The sequence below is a fragment of the Miscanthus floridulus genome, chromosome 6 (genome assembly GCF_019320115.1).
Source record: "Miscanthus floridulus cultivar M001 chromosome 6, ASM1932011v1, whole genome shotgun sequence".
Classification (NCBI taxonomy): Eukaryota; Viridiplantae; Streptophyta; class Magnoliopsida; order Poales; family Poaceae; genus Miscanthus; species Miscanthus floridulus.
Window position 1 is genome coordinate 3,101,667 of NC_089585.1, and position 26,351 is coordinate 3,128,017.

Genomic DNA, 26,351 nt, shown 5'->3' on the forward strand with positions numbered 1-26,351 from the left:
GCCGCTTGAACACCGCATGCATGAGCCTGCTTCGATGCAGCAGTCCGCACGCCTGCCCTACTCCTTCCTACACGAACAGTCGGACGGATCATCATCCATCGGTGGATACACAGGCCTCTTTTAGATCCAGTCTTAAAGTTTCGGCATTATCAGAATGTTATACGTGGTGTTAAATGATTTGTTCAGATACTAATAAAAAAACAAATTATAAAATCTATCGGTAAACCACGAGACGAATTAATTAAACCTAATTAATCCGTTATTAGCACATTTGTTACTGTAGCACTTTATTATCAAATTATGGATTGATTAGGTTTAAAAGATTCGTCTCACAAAAAAATCACCAACTGTATAATTAGTTATTTTTTAAGTCTATATTTAAAACTATATACAGGTGTCAAATAATCGATGCGACAGGATGTGAGGTGCTGGGAACTAAACCAGGGCACAGTTGATCGCGCATGCATTGAATTCCCTCGCCAACTACCCGCTGTGTTGTGAATTCACGACGCTCGCCTTCAATTCTCCATGGCGCCAGTCTGGTAGCTTCTGCTCCCGTTATTTATATTCCCACGCGCTGCCTGCTCATCTCGCTCCAACCACACCACCACTCCACAGTCCACAGTGCAGCACTTCCACTCAGCAACAGAGGAGTGAGCACTGAGCAGTTCCCAGCAGCAGCTGCCATGGAGGCGCGGAGGACGGGGAGATCTCTCCTGGCGAGCTTTGTGGTCGCCGCGTTGGCCGCGCAGGCCTTGGTGGCCGTGGTCGAGTCCAGGAACGGACCCGTCGAGAAGGCGAGCCAAGGTACGTACATCTTCTTGCAGCTGTGTTCAGCTGCTCTGCCGTGTGTAAGTTGTATCGACGATATGATTAAACAATGCTGACGAGGGTGCAGGGCGAGCTTGCGTTGATCTTCGTGCTTGTAATACTGTTGCACCGCCGCATGCAGGTGACGACGTGAAGAAGCCGGACTGCGTGCCGGGGATGGACCCGCGCTCGTTCCCGGGTACCGGCGGGCACGGCATCACGCCCGTGACGCCGTCACACGGAGGCTCCGGCTCCACCGGGACGACGCCGTCCCACGGCGGCGGAGGCGGGTACGTGCCGACGCCTTCGCACGGCGGGGCGCTGCCTTCCCCGTCCCACGGCGGCTCCGGCTCCTCTCCGTCGTCGCCCTCCACCGGCGGTGGTGGCTACGGTGGGTCTCCATCCACTCCCGGCAGCGGCGCGTACGGTGGGTTTCCATCCACCCCTGGCGGCGGCGGCGGCGCGTACGGTGGGTCTCCGTCCACCCCCAGCGGCGGCGGCGCCTACGGAGGCGGGTCCCCGTCGCCTTCCCATGGTGGCGCATATGGGAGCTCTCCGACGCCCGCGTACGGCGACTCCCCCTCCCACGGCGGCATCGGCACCTCGTCGCCGACGCCATTCGTCACCATGGACCCCCACAGCTTCGGCACCTGCGAGTAAGCCACTGTAATACATACTAGTCTACTACATCATGACGCGTCCATTTATGCACAGTTTCGGTCAGCATGCATGCATGCTCAGTCACTGATGAACAAATTAAAAAAAAAAAATCTTGTCTACTCTCCATCATCGAACGATCGAGCAGCTACTGGAGGTCGCACCCGATGGAGATCTGGTCAGCGATCGGCGGCCGGTTCCCGAGCACGTCGTCGTCGTCGATGGGGACGATGGGCCACTTCTTCGGCGCGGCGGCTGGCAGCGTGGGCGGCGCCGACGTGATGAGCATCCAGGACGCGCTGGGCAACACGCGTGCGGACGGCACGGGCGCGCTGCTGCGCGAGGGCGCCGCCGCGCTGCTCAACTCCATGACCCGCGCCGGCTTCCCCTACACTACGGAGCAGGTCCGCGACGCGTTCGCGGCGGCGGCCACGGGCGGGTCTGACGGCGCGGCCGCGGCGCAGGCCGCGGCATTCAGGAAGGCCAACGAGGGCAAGGTGTAGATCAGACTTCGGAGAGGCCAGATCGAGCGTGCTTGTGCATTCATGCATGGTTAATTAGCTGGAGTGCTCCGGTCCATTTGTTGGTTTGATGGGTTGTGTACGTGGTTTGTTTCAGTGAGCACACCGACCTACTAGCTCACTGCAATTGTGTAGTCGCTGGATCCTGTTATTTTTGCTGTTTTTTCTCGTGTGCATCGATCGATGGAAGAAGGAAGAATATGAAATTATGAATGAATGAAACGAACTGCAACTTACATAGTATCCTAGCTGAGCTGTTATTGGATAGCTGAGCTGTTATTGGATTTCTATGCTGAGATCGTGTTCCTGGCAAAGGCAAGGCAAGGCAACAATTGCAAATAAACGAGTAGTTCTTCTTGGCGCTGTGAGTTGAATCTTTACATGCACGCACGCACTAGCTACTCTCTGCCTGTAGAAGAACACTTGTGTTTGTGTTGCTTCGGCATGCATGGGCACACAGCCGATACGGAATAGGTACTGGCTTGCAATGTACAGCGTATTAAACCATTCACGAGATTATTTGATGATCTGCCGTACGTAGATGCTACTAGTATAGCGGTGCACATTCAAAGGCCGAGTAATAACCACGAACACAAACATAATAACGTACAAAATAGCGCGTCGTACGTCGACGAAGTCCAAACCATACCCCTCTCCAAAGTCCAGATGATTGACGATGATGCTGCATGCGTGGCAACACTACTCCAGAATCCAGATATACTAGATAACACCCAAAAAAAGTCTGAAATTAAATATATCCGGCCTCGTATACGTACATTGAGCTGTATGTAAAACTATTTATTATTATATGTATTGTTATCAGCACTTACAAAGACGACAATGCTGTGTGCAGGGCGTCCGGACGGATGGACCTCCCTGAGCCTGCACCGCACGGCCTGCTACTGCACTGGGGCATCGCGGGGCAGGTGCCCGCGCAGGACACGTCCGGCCGGAACATGATGTAGCAAGGACACTTCTATAGACGCTCTATGCAAGGGAGATGCTACATCCCGTTTCCCGCACGGCCTGCTACTGGTTTCCGGCCAATCTGCAGGCGAACAGCACGAGGTTCTTGGGCAGGCCCATTGCAGCGATCTGTTGGCCCATCAGAAGAGAAGTGCTTCTGCAGGCCCATTCCAGCGATATGCAGTTCAGCCTATTCCAACGATTGTTTCTTTTCTTTGGTTTTCCAACGATTTGTCTTTCCCAAATATATCTTATTATTAGTACAAGTATCTGCTAGTCAGCCGATTCACTAAAAACTAAAAATTACTCATGTAACTTGTTGGAAAAATATAAACATATATCTAGTAAAAACGTTATATAGTTGTCTAGTACCGTAGCCATGCCGTTTACCTGAATGTTTGAAGAGTTATTAACTGATGGTTACATGGTTTGGTGTTCCAGATATCAGTTTCCCGGCTCTCAATCGTTATCGATGTGTTAGAGCTCCTTTTCCAATGTCCGACACCATTTTTCTTTCCAGGTTTGTGTTTTGATTCCTATCTTTCAGACTAAAATGCTAAATCGAAAGTGGTTAATTAGGGAGTGCCGACCGTTTCGATCCTTAGGCGAGACCTTATTCTCGTTCGATGGCGGCCCAGACTACTCTCTAATGTGCACCTATACGTCTATATACACAGTAACATATCTTTACTATTATATTAACTAGTCCGAATCGGTAGATCAGGTTCAGCTAACTCCACGAATCCAAGCCCGCTCTCCCCGCATGGACTGAATGGGCCCAAAGCTTTCCAGGCCAGAATGTCCAAGTTGACTCTATTTCTCCTTCACATTAACACACCAAAACTGTCTATTATTGTTCGAAAAATGCTGTGGTGTGTGGTGCGGGCGTCCGCCGCGCTTTCTAGCCCTGGGCGCTACCAGCCCAACAGGCTCTCCTCCATCGTCCTTCGTAGCTTCTCCAAAAAAAAAAGAAAGATAGCGACATTTTTTCAACTCGCACAGTCGTTGCGACATTCACCGCCGGCCTTCTCTAGCGTGGGGGCACCTCGCCACTGACAAGACACCCGCCCGCTGCGACCTTCTCCAGCATGGGACCACACCTGTTCGATCGCCGCTGCTGCCTCCACTACAGGTGCTGCTCGCCGGGGCCGCCGCCGCTCACGGGGCCGCGCAGCCGCTTGCCCAATGTCATCCTCGTTCTCCACCGAGATCTAGAGCCGGATCTTGCTGTGCAGTGCTCCGCTCGCCCGTCTGCCATGAAAGCACATGTTGCAAGCGTATGTTTCAAGTGTTTTAAATATTTTAGAGGTATGTTACAAGTGTTTCATATGGATGTTGTAAAAAAAATCGGGATGTTGTATATGTTGCAATGGTTATACACCTCTGGTGCAAACTTCTTTTCTCAATGTTTCATTTGTTTTTTCAGACGTATTTTGCAAGTGTGTTTATCTGGATGTTGCATATGTTTCACACATATGTTGCAAGTATTTTATCTGGATGTTGTGTATGTTTTACAATGGTTTCAAGTGTTTTAATGTGTGTTTTCAAGTGTTTGAAACGTATGTTTTAAGTGTTTCATCTGTCTTCAGACGTAAGTGTTGCATTTGGATGTTTTAAAAGTAGATCGTGCACATGTTGCAGTGTGACCCACCTACCGCAACCCCTGCTGCTGCTGGGGCGCCACCGTGGATCACCGTGTGGGCACCTGAGGCCAGCAGACGCCTCCGCATTGCGCATCAGTAGTCAGGGTGAGGCAGGCGCGCTCCTATCTGTTACGGCGCTGTGGGGTTACAGGTGCGCTTCTGTTACGGGGATGGGACGGAACAGAGGCACGCTTCTATTACGCAGGCACGGAATAGGATGCGGTGGATGCGCTCGAACGGGAGCAGCCTCCGGACACCTCATGCGGCCGGATGCCCGAGCGCTAGCCCTTTCGGTTATTGTTTGTACAAGATTTGATCGACCTATAGCAGCACATGGACATTTCTTGCAGGTATATATACTAGTAGTAGTATATAGTACTCCTAGTGTAGATGGACTGTTGGACATTTCTTGCATGATGTATGTACCTACGCACTCCTCAACTCTTTTCCAATCTGTATTTGAGAGCCTCCTATAATGTATAGGTATGCCCAAATACCTCATCGGAAAAGCTCCTTGATTATAACAAAAAAGCTTTGTATATTAGGGCAAAGATTCTTGTGCTGCTTCAAAGCAGAATATTTCACTCTCGTGTAAGTTTATTTTACAGTACGTGGAGTGGAGCACATTAACAGGCCGAGTAATAACTGCACCACTGCACTGCACGCGCCAAGTATTGCAACGCTTATCTTGGGCCTCGTTGGAGTGGATGACGAGAATTGGATCGGTCCGGAATAGTTTTGATTGGTTCACTCAAAAACAAAAACAGAAATCTAGAAAAAAATATTTCTTTTACCCCATGTATTATTGCCGGACTCTAACTTTTCTCCTTGAAACGGGAAGACCAGACATTACGACTTCTCCAGCTTTAATTTAGGCCTGGTTTGATCTAACCAGGAGGATTAAAAGGAGAAACTAATCTTTAGCCCTCTATTAATCCATTAACCCTTACAAGATAGGCTAAAGGAGACTAAAAGTGCTAACACATGACTTTACTTTCTTTTTCTCTTCTCTCTTTCACCTTTTAGTTAGCTTTTAATCATATATCCAAACAGTCTAAGGGGCTAAACTTTAACCCCCTTTATTTTAAGGACTAATCTTATCGTGGGCTAAAATTTAGCCAAGGGAATCCAAATAGGACCTTACAAATCAGTTGTTGTTTTTTTCTCCCTCGCTCAAATAAATGCATCTTTAGTTTCGTCCTACGTCGCGCTGGTTCTGACTAACCTTTTTAAACGTGGCCAACATGTTCTGACTAACCTTTCTAAACGTGGACAACAGGCCCACATGTCAGTCCCTACATTCCAATAAAGGATGATCGTACTTGTTTAATTTAGCCCTTTCAACTTGGGTAAATGAAGTTATACGAAAATCCAATTGTTGGGGCTGGCTTGGTTGACATTGGTATGATCAAATGAAAATTTTCTCTTTACTATATTATTCATATATATTCTTCTTTTCTTTGTATTATAGATTATTCGTCCGAGCCATATCAAATTGAAAATATCTGAAATCAAATCAAATATGTTATGTTCTTCTTTGCACTCTATCTATCACTTGAGCATTTCTACGAACACATTACACGGACCTTCAATTCGCCGCCGTAGCATGGATGGGGACGACGGCAGGACCTTCGATCCTTGTTCACCAGCACTTACATACCAAAGGGTCCACCTTGAGCATGTCTTTAGGTGCGTCATCATGGATTTGACACCCTTTAATAACGTGAATCACTAGAATATCAATTTGTGAGGAATAGTTTGAAACATGCATGATGCAATGATAATGTCGTGTTTTATTCGAACACACACATGAGAACTACGCATCATTACAAAAAAAAAGGTAGAAAAAACAGTCCAATTACATGTCAGATCCATGGCTTAGGATAGTTTTCTAGAACAATTCGCACCCACTTACATTTTGATTGTCAGCCCTAGCCTATCTAATAGCTGCCAAAACGTTGTTGCCCTAATGAAGATCCAAGCATGGACCTGCTCACCCACGACTTGCTGCACCAATGTGCTATGGCAACCAATTAAAGACACAACGGTTTCTATGTTTCCGACAACATCCATGCATATAGAGGATAACTAAGAAGTTGAAGCCCTTCCGCTTGATCTTTGGATTCCATCGTGCCGCCCATCGCCACCGGTCTTGGAAGTTGGAAAATAACATGCATGATGTGCTCTGGGCGCGTGAAACCATTTTGCTCAGTGCGTGAAACCAAACTTGCCTGTATAGAATGCAGGGTGCAAGTAGTGACGAGCACCGATTGTGCACAGCAAGCAAGAGGAAGAATTTGCACCTTAATGCTTCCAAAACTTCTTGGGTGGCTCAAAGTCAACTATCCCGGTGAAGAAATATGGATACACATATAAAGATGAGCAAATGGGCCGCCCGGCCCGGCACGGGACGGGCCCGTGCCAGGCACGGCCGATCAGGCACGACAAGGTAGGGCCCGATGTACCGTGGGGCCATGCTGCCCTAGTCCTTCGTGCCTAGTCGACGGCCTAGGTATGGCCTGTCAGGCCACTTTCCGTGCTGGGCCGGCCCAGAAAGCACGACCCTTTTAGTAGGCCGTGCCGACCCGAGGCCTGCTTCAGCAGGGGAAGGGGAAGAGAGGACGTCGTCGAGGAGCGTGACCGCGTGGAGGAGGCGACGACCGCCGCTCGAAGCCGGCCGCGAGCTTGATGGGAGGAGGCCGCCGCCGCGCGAGATTGGGGGGAGCCCTCAGAGTCGAGGGAGGAAGCGCGGAGGGATGGGCGTCGGGGCACAGTCGCCTGCTCGCCGAAGCAAGAGGCGAGCGGTCGCCGAGCTTGCTCCCACACGAGGCAGGAATGGCGCTGCGGCTAGGAGGGGAGCTGGGGGCGCGTGGAGGAGTGCCGCCACTAGCGCGTGTGGTGCGGCCGCGTGCAGCAGGCCAAGCACGTCTGGTGGCCACCTCCTCCTCGCGCGACCGCCCAGCCTTCTAAAAGGATCGTGCTTTCCGGGCTAGCCTGGCACGGAAAGTGGCCCAACAAGCCGTGCCTAGGCCGTCGACCAGTCACGGAGGACTAGGGCGGCATGTCGGGCCCTACGGTGCCGTGCCTGATCGGGCCGTGCCAGGTCAGGCGGCCCGTTTGCTCATCTTTAATTAGGTGTCCAAATGTGGGTGTCTAGACAGTCCTCGATTAGCTGGACTACGTCGATGACATCCCATAGTTAGAGGTAGTCGACAATTGCCAGACTCGACAAGCTGCCACTTTGTCATGAACTCATTGTTGTTTAGAGCGCCTCATGTACGTACCGTGCATTTCACGTAGAATTAATGCTACAGCTAGTCCGAAACCGAACAACCGTGTATCTACCTGATTGTCTAGAGCATGGTGTTTGCTTCGTTGCCAACAAGGGCGGATCTACATTGTCTCCTGTGCATGCGGCTGCACCCAAGCCCAAACACACACACACAAAAAAAAAATCACCCTCATACTTTCATCATATATTTCAGTAGCTATGGAGTCATATAATATCGTGAGAACATTCCCTGTATGACACTGTGAAACTCACTTATTCCTCAAATGGCCCTAGAAACTTCAACCTTCTCTATTTGACGCTGTCTCTGAATTCATTCCCCACGTGACACTACTGTTAGTTTTTCAAGGCTAACACCGTTAACAGACACACAAATGACTAAAGTGCCCCTAATGTACGAAAATGCACTTATGTCAAGTATGACACTCTTTCATCTGTGCAGATACGTCTTATTAAGAATACATCTTTTTATTAAATTTCATTCACATTATATAAATTCAGTTTATGCTTACTGGAATGCATTATTTAAGCATCATTTCATTAAAATTCATACACATCATATAAATCAATTTATGCTTGCTGGTACGTGTTGTTTAAATGTTCTTTTATTATATTTCATTCTATTAAATAAATCATAACTAAATCACAAATAAGATTCTCAAATTAACAAGCATCTTATTTATGATTTAGTTTCGATTTATATAAAGTGGATGAAATTAAAAAAAAGATGCTTAAATAACACATACCAGCAAGTATAAATTGATTTATATAATTAGGATGAAATTTAATAAAAGGATGCTTAAATAACACATACCACAAGCATAAATAATTTATATAATGTGGATGAAATAAAAAAAGATATTTAAATAACATGTACTGGCAAGCAGAAATTGATTTATATTATGTTGATGAAATTTAATAAATATTTATTATTTTCACCAAAATGCTCCAATTATAATTAAGCACATAAACAGCACCCAATTAAGGTTTATTTACCTACATGAACAATGTCATATATGGCATAAGTGTTTTTTCTTAGATCAGGAGTATTTTGGTCATTTTGTGTGCCAATTAACGGTGTTAGCCTTCAAAACTAACGGTAATGTCATATAGGGAATGAAAAATTCAGAGATAGTGTCAATGTGGGTAAGTCTAAAGTTTTTACGGCCATAGTATGAATAAGTGAACTTCGTAGTGTCATACAGTGAATTTTCTCTAATATCACGTCCCTTCTATTTTGCTCTAGCTCTGCCACTGGTGGAGCTAAGAATTATGTATAGGGGGTCTGTCAAAAAGTTTTGATATATACGAACTGAGCGTAGTCCATCTGTTTACGTTTTGTGGTGGAATCTGACCACCAGAGTTAGTCATCAATGGAGTTGTTCTTATTTTCTTGGATTTATTCTAGTATTTAAAGATTTAACAATGTTATTCGATCATCTAATGCTACGAGGTGTTGGAATACTTTGCATATGCATATAGGTCTAGTAACACACTCGGAGAGTAAGCACAAATGTTTATGAAAAAACACTCTTGGCTCTAACATATTTGGCAAAACATTTGAGAGTTAGCATGCTTCCAAGGAAGCAGATAAGTGCTCTCGGTGTTGCTGCTACGCATACACTAGATTAGTCCGGTGTACGTGTCTGGTGAATGTACACGGTGTACGCATACACTTCATTTTCCTATTCGAGCAGAGAGCATGTTTTTCGATTTTAGGGTGTACGCATACACCGGACATGTCCAGTGTACGTGTACGGTGCATGGGACAGGTCTAATGGTCAGTTTTTCGAACGTTAATATAGCCGTTGAATGGGCACCAGACAAGTACCGTGCATTGTCCAGTGTAGACCCTATGAATAAATCGGACATGTCGGGTGTAGGCGTAGAGTCTGAAATTTTAGCCTAACGGCTAGTTGGCCACTTAGTGTTATAAATAGATGGTGTTGCCGGTCTTTTCCACTCTCTTGGCACCCCATACATTTGTACATACTTTTTGAGAGCTGAGAAACACACTCCACTCACTTGCATCCTTTAATTCTTCATTTGGGTGAGATTAGAGAGCCTCTAGTGCATTTTCTTAGTGATCTTGTATCTTGTGGCACAAGTTGAGCGTGTTGGGCTAGTGGATCTCTTATTACTCTTGGTGATTGACGTCACCTAGCTGGCACGGAGCTTGTGGGATCGTTGAGCAGCTTTGATGATTGTTGTTGGCTCCGATCATTCGATTGTGAGGGGTTCTTGTGCTTATTCCTCGTAGGAGATTCGCAAAAAGCAATTCTAGTGAAAATCGTGGTTTGAGTGCCTCTCTAGTGTGGTTCTTATGGCGCCCAAGTGTGGGCTTGGCGTGTGATATCAATTAGCACGTAAACCACCTAGCTTGGATCGCCACAACGTGGACGTAGGTTGCCGGCAAGCAACCGAACCACGGGGATAAATCTTGGTGTTCATATTGTCTCTTGCCTGGTTCAGTTTGCATCTATAACACTCGTATTTACATTTGTACTTGATGCGGTAGTTGCTCGTGTAGTCTAGTGTAGCATAGAGCTAGTAATAGTTGTTTTTACCTTGTTTAGTAGCTCTTGTAGGTGTAGCTTGTAGCAGTAGTTGCTAGCTTGCTTGATTAAGTGAATTCAACTTAGAGATCATAGCAACTAGAATTGTGTAGAGGCTTCCCCTGAGGTGAATTAGAGCTAGAACAGTATAGTTGTATAAGTGACATCTTATTTACTAATCAAGCTTTGCTCTAGTGTCTTGTGAGTTTGTAGGAAAATTTTATAGGCTATTCACTCCCATTCTAGCCATTTAGATCCTATCACCGAGATTGCAAACAAAGCTTTGGCCTTCTTGCGCACCTTGATCACTTCCCATAGCTAATCTGGTTTAGTTTTACGCAACCACTACCAACACATCGTCCTCGTCGACCTCAATGTATGCCTACCCAAACATGACTTTTTTAGATAAAGGGATTTGACCTCCGACATATACAAATTAATGAGTATATCCATTTAGAATAGGCCCATGTTTCTTAGACCATATTCCACCATATGGTGATACAAAGTAATGGTATAAACAAAGGAATAAAACTCAAATCCCTATCCTCGATTTTGCCACCCAAACTTGCTACAAAATTCTAGCATCACGACCTCCCGCAAATGATTGCCTTCATTCCCCTAGTGAAGAGAACAAAAATATATCTTGCACAAATTTGAAGCTTGACCACCTAAGAGGTTAGATTGCATATACCTGCCAGTCGACGCTGCATGAAGATGGACCTTCGAGGCAACACCTCCAAAGAGGAATACAACGAGAGTTGCTCTCCCGAAGACGACGCCGTTGTCAAGATCAATAAGATCACTGACATGGCTTTCCCCTAACACCCCCAAAGCACCCTACCCTCTACCCATACATAGAAACAAATCTGCCACCAACACATCGGGAGTTCTGCACCTCATCTCAAGGCCATGGCATAGACACCCTCGAGCTCCACAACGAGCCAAGGTCCGCAATGCCTGCCACTAGAGAAGTCATCACATGATGTCTATGTGCCACCACCGATTAGATTCAAGGTCAGGAGTCCTAGATCTAACTACCCCAAGTGTGTTTCCGCCTCTAGCGAAATCGATGGCTTGACTGAAAGGTCCTAAATAGCTAGAGGGGGTGAATAGCCTATAAAATTTTTCTTCAAACTCAGTAGAGCAACCGATTAGATAACTAAATGGCGATAAATATGTTTTGCTCTAGCTCTAATCAAATAACAAGCCACCTACCAACAATACTAGTGTATTAAGATCACTAAGGCACAAAAAGGTTATGTCTCTATTCGCCTAACTAGTGAGCTAGCTAATTACAACCAGAACAACTAGGCTAACTACACTAACAAGCTACTCAAGCTACTACTACACAAGATATACGAATGTAAATACAAGGAGAGGCATAGTTTTATACCGAACGTGGCAAGTGACAATATATGAATACCAAGTGAAAACCAAAGAGCCAATTGACACACAATTTAACCCGAGGTTAACTTTTGCTTGCCGGCAAGCTACGTCCTCGTTATGACGGCCAATTCACTTGGTGGTTCGTGAGCTAATATGTGTACACAAGCCTAGCCCTACACAAGGGCGCCGCAAGAACCTACACAAGATGAGGACGCTTAATGTCACAAGCAATCCACTAAAGTGGTTTTTGGCGTTCCGCCAGGGAATAAGCCCAAGAATCCATCACAAATCACTAGGAGTGGCCACGAACAATCACCAACTCGTACCAAAGCTCCTCAAGCTGCTCCATACCGTCTAGGTGGCGGCAACCACCAAGAGTAACAATAAAAATACAGCTAGAACAATCTCCAAATGCCACTAGATGCAATCACTCAAGCAAATGTACTTTAGATCACTCCCAACTCACTTGGATGTAATCAAGAGAATGAGTGGGAGAGGTTTGGCTTAGGTCACAAGGATGCAATAATGATCAAAATATCCAAGAGAGTGAGCTAGAGCTGGCCAACATCTATTTATAGAGCCACATAGGCTCAAGTAGCCGTTACTCCCATGCAGGGGGCAACCGGACCGGCGCACAGGCTCCGGACTGAGGGGTTTGGACGAAGCACCACGGGTCCAGTTCCCTATGCCAGCCAATCAGGAGCCGCCACGTACTCCAACATTTAAACTTGACCGTTGTGTGCGCTCAATGGTTACCTGCCAGAGTCTGGACTAGACTTAGTACTACCCAACCGGACCAAGCGCTCCCACGGTCCGGTTCACTGCAGAGAGCACCAGAGAGACCAAAATGGCTCCGGACCTAGTCTGGACCCACCAACTGGACCAAGGGCCACATGGTCCGGTTCGTTTTGGCCGCTCTCTGTCTTCGCCAAATAATTCTTTGGACCACGCTACCTCTGTCTGGACGCCTTTGGACCAACGTCTCTGAGTCCAGATGCTCTTTGATCACCACCATCACGCCACGTGGCACAATCGGATCGGCGCACCATGGTCCGGTTGCCGCATGCACCAGAGTCCAATTCCCCCTAGCTGGTAGCTAGGGTAAGCTACTGGACCCATGAGCCATGGTCCGGTTGCCCTATTTGCCAGGGTCCTGTTGCCCTGTCCTTCTTTTCAACCTCCAACTTCAACCCTTGTTCTCATGTGCCAACACCAAAGTGTTCCACCACTTGTGCACGTGTGTTAGTATTTTTCAAGGGTTAATTGTTAGCACACTAGGTCTTAATGCATATGCAAGTATGACTTCACCTTGTGGCACTTGATAATCGTTTTAACCACGATTTTCTCTTGTTCATAGTACGGCTATCTATCTTAAACCAAATCACACCATCTATGGTGTCTTGATTGGCAAAACAAAATTCCTATTTATACCTTTGTCTTGATCTCCATAGGGTTTTGTTTTTCCCTTTCTTCTTTTCCAAGTTGGAGCACTTAATCATCATCTTTTGGCCATCTCCATCACCATGGATGCCATCATCCATCACTTGATGTGTACCAACCTATCTCACATACACTTAGAGCAATGGTTAATTAGTACACTAAGGTTTCGTCAATTAGCCAAAACCAAACTAGGGTTTTCACTCACTCCTACCAACAAGCCGTGGACAGCCATGGGCCTTGACCACCACATATCCGGGTGAGGGAAGCCAAATCCCAACATTGAATCAGTGGCCACCGTCACAAGGGCCAAACACCGGCCGCCAGCCCGCATGTGCATGGGACCAAATGCCCCCACTTGTTACCACAGCACATACGGTCGGGAAGGGCTCGTAACCAGCACGCTCGCCCGATAGCTGCGCCTGTGTGCTTGACGACCACGCTTTCTAGCAGCACCGCCACGCCACGCAACACAACATCTCCACTGCTCACGTCGTATGCGTGTACGATCGCTAATGCCACTTTCGGTCGACGGAACCGGGAACTCTGCAGCCTAGATCCGACCACGATGACCCAGATCGACACGAGCTGACGGCGTACTTCGGGAGCGCCGAGGTGGAGAGGAGAGGAGGCAGGAGGGTGAAGGGGGTGGCGGCGCTAGTGTTGTTGCTGGTGACATGGCTAGTCGGTGAACTTGAGTGAAGAGTTCTCTACCCAAACACCTTGATATTGCGCGCCAAAACTTTGCGGGGAGGAAATATGAAAACTTTATAGAAGTCACAAATGCTTTATACTTGACGAATAATTGGGTCGTAGGGGATCAGTTTTCTTTTGTTGCTATTTTCCAATAAAATACTAGACGGCGTGTGGGCGAGCAAAGTAATAACCCAAACAGATTGCAGAAGTGCAGAGGCTAATGCAACCAGAACCAACTAACGTGGTGCTCATTGAAAACGTGCAACAAAAACACATAAAAAACTGATGAATAACGCAATCGTATGTGCTCGAGAAGGGAGAGGCCAATGCAATTTTGCAATATATATAAAACACACAAATCATATACATAAATAAGTAAGTATGCATACGCGCGCGCGTTCAGATGGAGGGCACAATTATAGATACAACAACTTAATTAACACCTACAAATGCACACACAGTGGTGGCAAGTTTAATTTCTTGCGATCGATCGATGAGCAACACCAAATGCTGCTGCAAATGCTATTGCAAAAGACCTCGCCTTACAGGCAGACAACATATACATAATTGTCACACACATCATACTAGCTGCTAACAGTTGTACTAATCACGATTATTAATAATTATACGAACGTAGAGTAGATTCTTGATCTCGATTGGACACATGATACAACTGCGTGCTTGAGTTCATGGATTATTGGGCCCCGCGTCTTCATCATCAGGTAATTAATTTCGTCATCTGCAGCACGAGTATACAGAATTAAGATACAATGCGCGGTGTGTATATATACTAATAACTTTGGTATTCCCTTGCTAATACAATCCATATGTATATGCAACTAGTTAGACTCCTGTACTGAGTAGTGTGGATTATGATGTGTGCAGTGTGCATTTATAATGCGTGTAGCGTGCAGACAGTTAACTGATGGGCAGTTGGCTGCAGCAAGGAATGCACAAAAGCCATGCATGGGACATGAACCCGGAGTTGTATATCAAAAGTTTAAGTTTCCTTCTATAATCTCCAACTGCGTATAACATATATGTTTCAGGTTACGTGTAAATTAGAATTGAAATAATGCAGAGAGATGTGTGTATATTTATTATTACCCGAGTTGGAGGGTTGTTGGTTGCAGCTGATGGGAGTAGTGCTGAGGCTGCTGCATGATGTTCACTTGAAGAAAGTTTCTCGAGTCAAAAGGGACCATGTGATCGTATTCGCTTGTCGACGGCACTCCCATCATGTTCATCGCCGGCTGCCCCGTTTCATTATTCTCAGCAATCTGCAGCATCCATGTGAAGAATTCAGTGTGGTTACAGCTTAAAGATCAGCCAGACTGCCTCAGAACTTATCTGCATGCTCTCAGAGACTGAGATGAAAATGCTACTGCGTTTACATATATACCTTGCTCCTCAGGTACATGTTGTCAGTCTGCAGATCCATCTCCTGAGAATAAAATTTATGCCACATGTCAGTAAGAGCAAGCTAGCAAGTTATCAGGGAAGTAAAAGAACTAGCGTGCAGAGGATTGCTGAGTTTCACTAACCCTTTTTTGCATGTAGTCAACTTCAGCATATAACAGCTCATTCTGCATGCAAGAAAGAACATATTAATTGCTCATCAGCAGTTCAGCACAAAGTCAAAATCATTTACTTAAAGCATAGTATTCCTCATAGGCTTGGATGTATAGCAGCAGCTGCAGGCATTTCTAGCCTTTGAAATAAATTCCAAAAGGCCTACTTTCAATAGGATTTTTTTGGATTTGTTAGTTCAGGTTCTCTGAAATCCCTGGATCAATAGTACTCATGCATTTAAATTGGCAAAAGAAGGTTACGCATCTACTCTGCCTATAAAATGTTTTATATATGTGCCACAGACATATATAATATCACAGTTACTTAATGCATACCTTTCTAGCTCTAATCTTGCTTATGCCTTTCTCCAGCCTGCCCTCCAGCTGCTTAAGATCCCTGAGGCTCATGGTGTGGATTGAATCTCCCACTATGGTCCTACTAGTCCATTTAAACAAGTTAGACTGCATATACTACACAGTTTTTGTTGTTAATGAAGTCAAAACAAACCGATACATGCATATTGGATTTATACAATTCGCTCTAATTTGAATGCCGATACCTGTTTGCGTTTTGCAAGCTACTGATTGTCTGTCGTAGCTTGGCGGACTCCTGCTGGTAGTGCTGCAAGTTTACAGTATGGTTGTAACCAGTCAGCAAAGCTTCTGCTTATTGCGATAAATAACTGACCTTATACTGAGTTTAGAGTAGTATAGAAAATTAAAAAAAAAACATGACAAAGAATGTTGAGGTTTGTTTGAACTGAGGAACTATTCATGATATACTAGCTGACCAGATGTCAAATCACTAGATTTTGTTTGGCAGCACAGATAAGCTCCTAAACATTTCTGAATTTTATTTTAAGTTTAAAAAATTATGCATATAAACTGAATATCTTTGTACAGAATCAGTATGTAGCCATTTCTCAGGATTTCCCCATATGAATACAGACGTGATTTTTAAATCGACTACATAATCATGCATGCCCATAAAAAGCAAGTATAAAGAGGGAGCACTGCAGTGTGCAGTCTGAGCGAGGCTCTGAATTTCATATATATACATACAAAAGAAAACATTCGTTGAGGTAAGCCATACGATTCAGTTAAGAAAAAAATGTAATCTATATGATTTCATGAGGCGTCACTATGTCTATATGTGATTTCCCACACATCCATAAATTCAGGTAATAACTTTGTCATCAGATAACCATGCATGTCTCATTTTTCTTTCATTAAGCAGCTTCAATAGCATATGAATATTTCATGTGAAGTCAAGGAAATTAACCTCAAAGTCTGCTAGAGTACTAGAGTTGGAAAAGATACGAAATAGATGTAGGTACTGTATCTAATACTGGCCGGTTCAAACTTAATGCATTGACCTTGCATAATAATCCATCGGTAGTTCAGTTCAGTGTATGCTGAATCTGGGTACTCTTGAATCTGCTTGATATTACATTTATCAGTGTTTAAGAGGCACCAGAGCACATGTGACAGATTTTTGTGGACTTTCTTCTACGCAAGCTATTGCGCACATATTTTGTTTGATTTGGCTAAGATTTTGCCATCCCCGGCCAATTACCAATTTCCCATGCGTTCCCGGTATAAAGTTGTGAGGCATTGGTCCAAAAGACAGTCCTAGTATGATACGCAGGACTCAGCAGAGGATTCTGCTGGGAGTCCATATAGTACCCATTGTGCAATGCCCGTAACTTTCTGCTCAGAATTTCTTGTCTGAAGATCTTGCCCAGAGGCACGGCGTATGCTTTCTCCCGAAGGAAGGGCGGTAGTAACAGTAAGTAGGAATGTTGACCAATTTTTGCGTTTAAGCCTCGGCCGAATTTAGGAATTGGGGCTACTGTAGTATTTTCGTTTTTATTTAGCAATTAGTGTTCAATCATGGACCAATTATGCTCAAAACGTTCGTCTCGCGATTTCCAACCAAACTGTGCAATTAGTTTTTTTTCGTCTACATTTAATGCTCCATGCACGTATCGCAAGATCTGATGTGATGACTACTGTAGCACTTTTTGAGAATTTGGGTTTGGAACTAAACGCGGCATAAGGATTTCTACCCTAGACTAGGGCCTTGTTTAGATTGCAAAATTTTGCAATCTGGACACTGTAGCACGTTTCGTTTGTATTTGACAAACTTTGTCCGATCATGTACTAATTATGCTCAAAAGATTCGTCTCGTGATTTACAACCAAACTGTGCAATTAGTTATTTTTTTAGGGTTAAGTCCAATTTACACCCTCCAACTTGCAGCAAAGTTCGGATTTCAACCTCGAACTTCAAAACCGGACAACTTTGGCCCTCCAACTCTCGAAAAAGTTCAACTTTCCACCTTGTGCGCGGTTTTGCGGGTGAACAGTAACTTTTGATATTTTCGGGAGCGCCGAAATTTTATATTATTTTTTCGAGCATCTTAACGTCCTCAAATGAAAAAACTCAAAACTACAAAGTTGTATATCTCATCGAGGTCTACAATTTACATATAAAAATTATCTTCATCCGATATCGTATTGAAGGGTTTTCTATTTTTTGAAATTTGAGTCTCATCACGCGATAAAATATGGTGCTGAAATTTTATATTATTTTTTCGAGCATCTTACTGTCCTCAAATGAAAAAACTCAAAACTACAAAGTTGTATATCTCATCGAGGTCTACAATTTACATATAAAAATTATCTTCATCCGACATCGTATTGAAGGGTTTTCTATTTTTTGAAATTTGAGTCTCATCACGCGACAAAATTGTTTCACGCGTGATGAGACTCAAATTTTAAAAAATAGAAAACCCTTCAATACGATGTCGGATGAAGATAATTTTTATATGTAAATTGTAGAACTCGATGAGATCTACAACTTTGTAGTTTTGAGTTTTTTCATTTGATGACAGTAAGATGCTCTAAAAAATAATATAAAATTTCAGCACCATATTTTATCGCGTGATGAGACTCAAATTTCAAAAAATAGAAAACCCTTCAATACGATGTCGGATGAAGATAATTTTTATATGTAAATTGTAGACCTCGATGAGATCTAAAACTTTGTAGTTTTGAGTTTTTTCATTTGAGGACGTTAAGATGCTCAAAAAAATAATATAAAATTTCGGCACTCCCGAAAATATCAAAAGTTACTGTTTACCTGCAAAACCGCCCAGAAGGTTGAAAGTTGAACTTTTTCGAGAGTTCGAGGGCCAAAGTTGTCCGGTTTTGAAGTTTGAGGTTGAAATCCGAACTTTGCTGCAAGTTGGAGGGTGTAAATTGGACTTAACCCTTTTTTTTACCTACATTTAATGCTCCATGCATGCGTCCAAAAATTGATGTGATGCAGAGAGAGTGAAAAAACTTAGAATTTTGAGGTGATCTAAACAAGGCCCAGCTAGTTTTATGAATTGACTAATCCACTCACATCCAGGAGTCAGTTCAGAAAATTGATTGACTGAAAGGATTGACATGATTTTACCTGGGCACTGACTTCTGCAACTGTGCCAGAGTTGGAGGTGTCACTGTTGGCCTTCTTGTACCTCTCAATGGTGGACTTCACACTGCAATATAATGATGTCCACTGTCGGACTCAGCACACTCGCTTGCTAAAGAAGATTAAAGCAGCCACTAGGCATAATCACATGTATCATGTATGTGTGTACATAAACTGCAAACTGTTTCAGAACAATATAAGCATAAGATGGTTCAAAAACCCCGTTCTATTGCTACTGCCGGTCTTATATGTAGTATACAGGTTGTTCAATATCTTCACACTGAAATTAAGAGTCTGCAACAGTAGCTAGTCTGAATAATGCACGCACTCTGCAGGTTCTGTATGACTTCAAGAGTAAGGCAAAGCAACGCAAGAGACCGGTGAACAGTAGAATGACATCGTAGAACACATTGGTCCGAAGCCTGTGCTCGCACTGTCAGCAACAGTGTTTTCTTCTTTACCAAGAATCTTGTGCCTGTCGGTGCATGTCCAAACGATGCTATAGACTTCAGAGAGCTTCTCTCTGGTAGTAGTATGGGGCTATGGGCCATACATGTAATACTATCGTTGTATATGTGATATGATAAATGATTCCAGACACATATGTATTGACATCTTCAGTCAATAATGTGTAGAAATGGCTGCAGTACGTTGTTCTTGTTCAAGTGTCCTGACAGCATCAATTAACTAACGAGCTTATATTTCCTTTCATCGTCAGGAAAAAAGCACAAAGGAATGGCACATCGATACAACTACAACCAATATTTATGTGAAAATTTCCCACTCCCACATGATTCTGCTGTTAACAAAGGGCAAAAAACGACAACAGAAATCCATACATGCAGAAAAGGTAAAACACAGTGCGAAAAACTAAACACGTGCTAAAATGCTTGTGTTGTAAACATAAGAAATGAAGAACTAGATTAACACAGTTACTTCCACATGTTTATTTATTTGCTGTTTTAGAATTTGCATTCAGACCTCTGGCCTCATGCATGATGCATCACAGCTTACATCCTTTCACCCGATTGGAGCATGCATAGGTGCCTTTTTTTTTTGGTAAAAGTAATAAGGTGAACAGGTTTAACTAATTCAAAATTACATATATCTTCTCTAAATTTAAAAATATTCAGCAAAAGAAAAAAAAGAATGACATGCTTTATATGTATGAGCTTATATTATTATTCCTCTGTTACTATACTTCAGATATCTTAATTTTATATTGTTTATTACTACTTCATATATCCTTTTTCTGAGTTTAGTATCCAAACCATGTGGGGGGGGGGGGGGGGGACCAAGTTTTTAGTTTGCATTCTTCACATATAAATTTTATATATAAACAAAAATAATTTGTTATAATTTTGAATTTATTGTTGTTTAGATGAAAAATGTTCCTGTTTTCTTCAACAGAACCAGGCCAAGTTTTTTTTTGGTATGATATTAACACAACAGCAACTATTATATAAGTATAGGAAACTGGACTCTCATTTTTCATGCACTTAGAATACAAGATCAGAGAGTACAGGAGTAAGCATATTTTATTTTAAAGTAAAAAAGAAGGAGCCAGATTTAATAAATTGAAGAGAACTTGAAACTAAGTGGTGTGCAGACTAGGATAAATTTCTTTAGGAATTGAACTCCAACACTTTTTCAGGAAAAGTCTTAGGATACAGATTTGTTAGTTCCATTGCTATTTTCTTAATCAAGATTTATTCCACTGCTTTTATTAGTGTCAGGGGAAAAGAGCATTACACTGTTATTGATGTCTGCATGCATATTTATATCGAAGACGGTCATATAAATAATAAAATAAAGAGGAAGAAGAGCAGGTTGCTAGTAACACACATCAGCTTTATAAACTTCACCAGAGATAAAATAATGAGAAAAGAGAGGGGGAAAGAAAATCGGTTTCCCAACATTGAAACATACCTACATAAGAGATTGATGGAGTATACTAGCCTGCTTCTAGGTACCTATCATTGCATAGCAAACTTATCTGGAAAATTCTCAAATGGTCCTATTATTCAAGATCTTTTAATTTGCTTATCTATGCATATGGGTACTGGGAATTGCCCTCTCTGCTCATGTCCTTTCACCGCATCGTTTTGTATGGGACCTTCCACTACGTCATTGAATTGCTTTTATATGTCCACACAGAATATCATACAAAATGGTGCATAAAATGCCCAATAAAAAAAACAATCAACAGTAATATGCATTAAGCAAGCCAAGAGCTCTATGAGCAAATTAAACAGTAATGCAGTGCAGCAAGCCAGGTATCTCACATATCTCTCAGACTCGCTCCTCATCACCAAAGAGATGAAACCTTAGCATCCTCGAGTACGCTGTTGGGTGCCCAGTGTTGTTCACGCAGGATTTCACATGATTGGGTAGGAACAGTCGAGTGAGCATGCATGTTTTACCCAACGGCCAAAGGAGTGGATGCAGCAAGGCAGGATGGAGCAGGAGCACACAGTGCACACAACACAAGCACACCAGAGCACTCCATGCCCCTTGGCTTTTACCCAGGCCTTAACCACTCTGACCGAACCACCACCTTTGCATGCTCCCAAGACTGTGCAGTGCAGGGTGCAGGCCCAGTGGCAGGCAGGCCAGTGCTCCTTCTGCCCATGCGGCCATGCCATTGGGCGTTGGCTTCCCAGCAGTCTGTCCGCACAGGCCACACAGGCACCAGTCACACACACAGACTGAGCCATGAGCAAACGGAAAAGGGTTTTCATCAGGTTTTGTTTGCATGCTCCAGCTTCATCCTATTGTGAGGGTTGATACAGTATATGCATGGCCACGTGTCACTCATACCACAAGTGTTCCTAGCACGCTGAAAAAAAGCAGCTGCAGCTGCAGCCATGCCTCTCTCTCTCTCTCTCTCATCGTCACTGTGGTGGCAGCATCAGGCTGCAGAAGCTGTTTTGCTTTTCCTGCAGCAGATATTATACTGGGAGACAACTGATCCCCAAAAGAATATTGGATGGAAGAAAGAAACATTACAGTACTGCTACTAGTACTACTTTGTAATTAGTACATGTGTATCAATATTAGTCAAGTACTGTTTAGGAATAAAGCACTGATTAGCTTGGGCCAAATAAGACTACTTTTTTTGGACTTCCTGAAGAATAGGAAAATTTATTTTCACTTCTACTCACATGCATGTTATATACTCCCTCAATTTCAAATTGTAAGTCATTCTGGCTTTTGTATATATATATAAATTTACTATGTATCTAAACATAATATGTATATCTGATACGCAACAAAAGCTATGCATCTGAAAAAGCCAAAATGACTTACAACTTAAAAAGGAAGGAGTAATATGTACTGCTACCTCCACTGATTAGTGGTTACAAAAAAAGCAAATCCATTGCTATTCACTAAAAACTAATTTTCTAAATATCATCTAATTTTGTGAAACAACTAGTGAAGCCATAAGAGTAGATTATGTTCAGATGTCCCTGTTCGCACATGCCATGTGGTATTGTTGTTTATTACTACCAAACATAATTCTTCACTCTTAATTTATTTAAAGAAAATAGTGCTTGATTTGCAGACATACAACTACAGTCATGAGAAGCTCTCAGTAAATGATCAGCTAGCTGGTTTATTTGCATCATCGTACTAATTGTGTGTGTTTATTTTCTGAAAACAATAACAGCTCCTTATCTGTGGTGAACTTACTAGTTTTTAGTGTACCAAAGAATTCTGTTTTGGGACAGCCATGAACAGAAAAGACTAAATACTCTTCCCTGTGTAGACCAAATGCCAAAATTCACCTACACATGTATACCCAATGACGTTACTGCAAAATGCATGTTTGTGTTTGGCTCTTCTTCAAAAGTAGAGTCTTGGTGCCACTCAGGTGCATCAACAACTCCCGTGAACACACACATGGTGAATTGGTGATGTGATGCGATGAGAGAGAGAGAGAGAGAGAGAGTACTACGAGTATGAGAGAGACTGAGAGAGAGGTCGCGCATGGGATGAAGCCCTTGGCTAGGAACAGAAGGAGATGATGCAAGAGAAACTGAAGAGTTTGCATGACAGTTCCTTTTTATCAACCTCTCTTCCTTGTTACCTCACACTCATACACGCTTTCATGGACACGTACTCTTGTACCTACACCAACTGGTATAACAAGCAGAAGGAGCTAGCAACCCCAAAAAACACCATGCCCCTTGCAGAAGCTAGCTAGATCTGCTTCTACACAAGCAAAGACCAAAAGGGAACCCAAGGAAGAAAAGGAACCCAAGGAGGAGAGACAAGGACGATAGATGGATGGATAGATGCCTTATATTTTTTGTGTGTACAAACATGCTTGATATACATAGGAGTATTTCATATCATGGGGTGTGTGAGATCTAAAGGCTGCATGCATCAGCCATCAGCTCCCTTCTCTCTCTGTCTCTATACAGCTGTGTCACACACATGAGAAGCCAGGGAGCTAGCACAGAGAGAAAGGAAAGGGCATAAATACAGCAAGAAAAGAGAGCAGGAGTGCAGGACCACCATGGCCAAAGAAGCTCTCAGCTCTCTCGCTCTCACAACTCACAAGATCGAAAGGCCGGCTGAGGACATACTACACATACAGCAAGCTCTGTACTAGATCTATGCAAACATCTAGCTCACCTCACCTTGCCTCACAGGAGCACAGGGGAATGGAAATACGCAGAAAGGAACTGCGGCAATTTCTTTCCCCTTGTTGCCTCTTCTCAGGAACACCAAAGTAAACAAGACAACATGCAGTTGATATAACAGAATGAAGTCACTCACAGCAAAAGATGCAGCTCCCATTTGACCCTCCCCACGGTTTTGCCTTGAGAAAGATGGGAGCGAACTTGCTCCAATTTGGACATTGCAAACAACTGACGCGTAGTGTGTAGGATCCAAGATACATATACATACATATATGCATATATATAAAATATGTATATACACAGCCTTTTCAATAAAGTGTTTTGTTAAATATATATGCATCGTGCGCTGAGATTGAGAACTTGAAAATTGAGATGGGTGCCATTTCGCATATATATATCACCTGTTGTTGGCGTACTCGTAGAGGCGGCCGCGGCTGGAGAAGACGATGAGCGCGACCTCGGCGTCGCAGAGCACCGAGAGCTCGTACGCCTTCTTGAGGAGGCCGTTGCGGCGCTTGCAGAAGGTGACCTGCCGGTTCGTCGTGTTCTCGATGCGCTTGATCTCGATCTTGCCCCTCCCCTGCTTGTCGCCGGAGCCCGTCGGCGCCGCCTGCTGCTCTGTCACCTCCGACGGCCCGTAGCTCAGATCAGTCTGAAGAAGAACAGGAAAGGAGCCCAACAGAATCAACAAGTGCAAGAAATTCCAATTTTCAGAGAGGGAGGAAGGAGATCGAGTAGGAGACGCGTGTGCATGCTGCTAGCAGTGCGAGCTGTGAACGATGGATCTTCGTGGCTTTCTATATAGTAAGAATTCCTACTAGGCATCTGGGCGCATCAAAATTCAGAAGGAAATAGCAGCGTACACCATTTTCCTATCTTGAATTTTTGCCTTTTGTGGCGTGTCTTTTTTTTTGGTATTTTCCAACAAAAAAATCTAGAGACCTGAGGAGGCAAGGCAACCATGTATGTATGTTCTAGTTGCCTTTCTAGCTAGATCCTTGCAACATAGCAACCAAGATCCTACTACTCCTACACACCGCTATGCAGATGGTGCAAAAGAGAGAGGAAGCTAGCTAGCTGATCTGTTAGTTTCTAGGAAGAGCAAGACAAGGCAGGAGGCAATTTACCATCATGTTGAGCATGGGTGGTGGTGGTATGGCAGTGCCTCTCTGCATGCAGGAAGAGATCCAGAGAGAGAACTGAAAGAGGATATGAGGGGAGGAGCAGGGAAGGGGAAGAGGAGAGGAGGGTGATGTATTAAAGGGGAGGTGGTGGTGGTGCTGAGGAAGGAAGGGAGGGGAAGGTATGTGAGGTGATGCAGTTAGCAGCAGCTGTATGCAGATGCAGCTGTGGTCAATTCCTATATGGCCTGCACTTCATTGTTTTGTTTGTTCCCCTGGCCTTCTGATGACTTGCACAAGCCTTTTGATTTACCACTTCTTTGATTGATCCCTCTTGTACGTGTGCTTGCTTTGTGTCAGATCTCCATCTACTTCTGCAGTCAGCATATATGCATGTCAGGCACACAAACACAGTTACCACAAAAACCGTTTTGTATATGGTGAAGCAAGGCTGGCCATTTCTTGCTTAGCTCTTTACGGTTTTGCACTTAATTCACCAAGCAGAGTGAAAGAGCACGTACCCTACTACTAGTTCATATATAGCAACCTCCACTTGTAACAACAATGCTAGTGCATGTTAAGCTAGCCGCCCTGAATTACAGTTCTCATTGGCTTGGTAGAATTAATTTACAATAGTTTTGCTTCTGAACTTTTTTTATCTGTTAAATTCTTTTACAGAGTACTCTCACTGATTAATTAGCATGAGGCAGCCGGTAGGGATATTTTATCAACTATAATAAAGTCTGTAGTTTTATTACAACGATTAGTAAAATTTGAGCTTCTAATTCAACTTATACATATAAAATGGTTTACTTTTTTGTGACCTAGTGAATTAATAAAATGTTAATTTCTGTAGTGTCTGTTATCCCGGCCCATTTTCTTTTTGTTTCATCTTCACTTTTTTTTCCTTCAATATCTTGTGATCAAGTCAGGCATGTATACATGAGGAACATTGTGTGCCCTATCCGCATGTGACACCGCACAAACACTGTCCCATTTCTGTTTGGCACATATATGTGTATATAATATGATGCAGGGGATGCTGGGCTAAGTACTATCCAGCTACAACATCCCATTTATTTTCAGCTCCCATTCTGTTGCTCTCACGGGATGCATGGGACCCAAACCCAACCCGGGGCCCTCCTTACATAATGTGGTGGATCGGATGCATATTCCTTGCCCACCGCCCCTCCCAACTCCATCACTCACCTGGGCCACTACTGATGCAGGGATTTATATATATATGTATGTATGTACAGTGGACGCACATCCTCATCGATCAATGTGCCGTTGTGAAGTTACCACTCCACTGACTGCCCTAATCCATGCATGTTATCGACGAACAGTCAGTCTCAAGCAGCGGCGGACCCAAAAAAATATTTCAGAGGCACTGAACAACACTTTTGTTCGATCTTAAATCTTAACCCCCCTATACTATAGAACTTTTCCTAAAAATTTATAGGGGCTCCACAGGGGTTCCACTTCTACGATATGGGTAGGGGGGGCTTGAGCCCCCTCCCCCACGCTGTGTCCGCCCCTGGTCTCAAGATACATAGTAGGTTAGTTGCTG

General features: G+C 43.9%; 2 protein-coding genes across 4 annotated transcripts; one reads left to right on the forward strand and one right to left on the reverse strand.

The window, feature by feature from the left end:
* Positions 1 to 589: 589 nt before the first annotated feature.
* LOC136457427 (protodermal factor 1-like) lies at positions 590 to 2,346 on the forward strand. The gene is made up of 3 exons (XM_066457455.1): positions 590 to 807; positions 953 to 1,466; positions 1,616 to 2,346. Exons 1-3 carry the CDS (start codon positions 687 to 689, stop codon positions 1,968 to 1,970), a joined length of 990 nt encoding a protein of 329 aa, XP_066313552.1. The 5' UTR covers positions 590 to 686; the 3' UTR covers positions 1,971 to 2,346.
* An 11,931-nt stretch (positions 2,347 to 14,277) lies between these two features.
* LOC136461531 (MADS-box transcription factor 3-like) lies at positions 14,278 to 24,948 on the reverse strand. 3 transcript variants are annotated; one of them, XM_066460803.1, is made up of 9 exons: positions 24,788 to 24,945; positions 24,062 to 24,312; positions 18,997 to 19,078; positions 16,092 to 16,153; positions 15,868 to 15,967; positions 15,505 to 15,546; positions 15,363 to 15,404; positions 15,068 to 15,240; positions 14,278 to 14,699 (listed from the first exon to the last, which is right to left on the reverse strand). In XM_066460803.1, exons 1-9 carry the CDS (start codon positions 24,833 to 24,835, stop codon positions 14,696 to 14,698), a joined length of 804 nt encoding a protein of 267 aa, XP_066316900.1. In that variant the 5' UTR covers positions 24,836 to 24,945; the 3' UTR covers positions 14,278 to 14,695. The 3 variants fall into 3 exon arrangements, with proteins under 3 accessions (XP_066316900.1, XP_066316898.1, XP_066316899.1); XM_066460801.1 differs by having other exon boundaries at positions 15,868 to 15,970; XM_066460802.1 differs by lacking the exon at positions 14,278 to 14,699 and having other exon boundaries at positions 15,064 to 15,240; positions 15,868 to 15,970; positions 24,788 to 24,948.
* Positions 24,949 to 26,351: the final 1,403 nt, after the last annotated feature.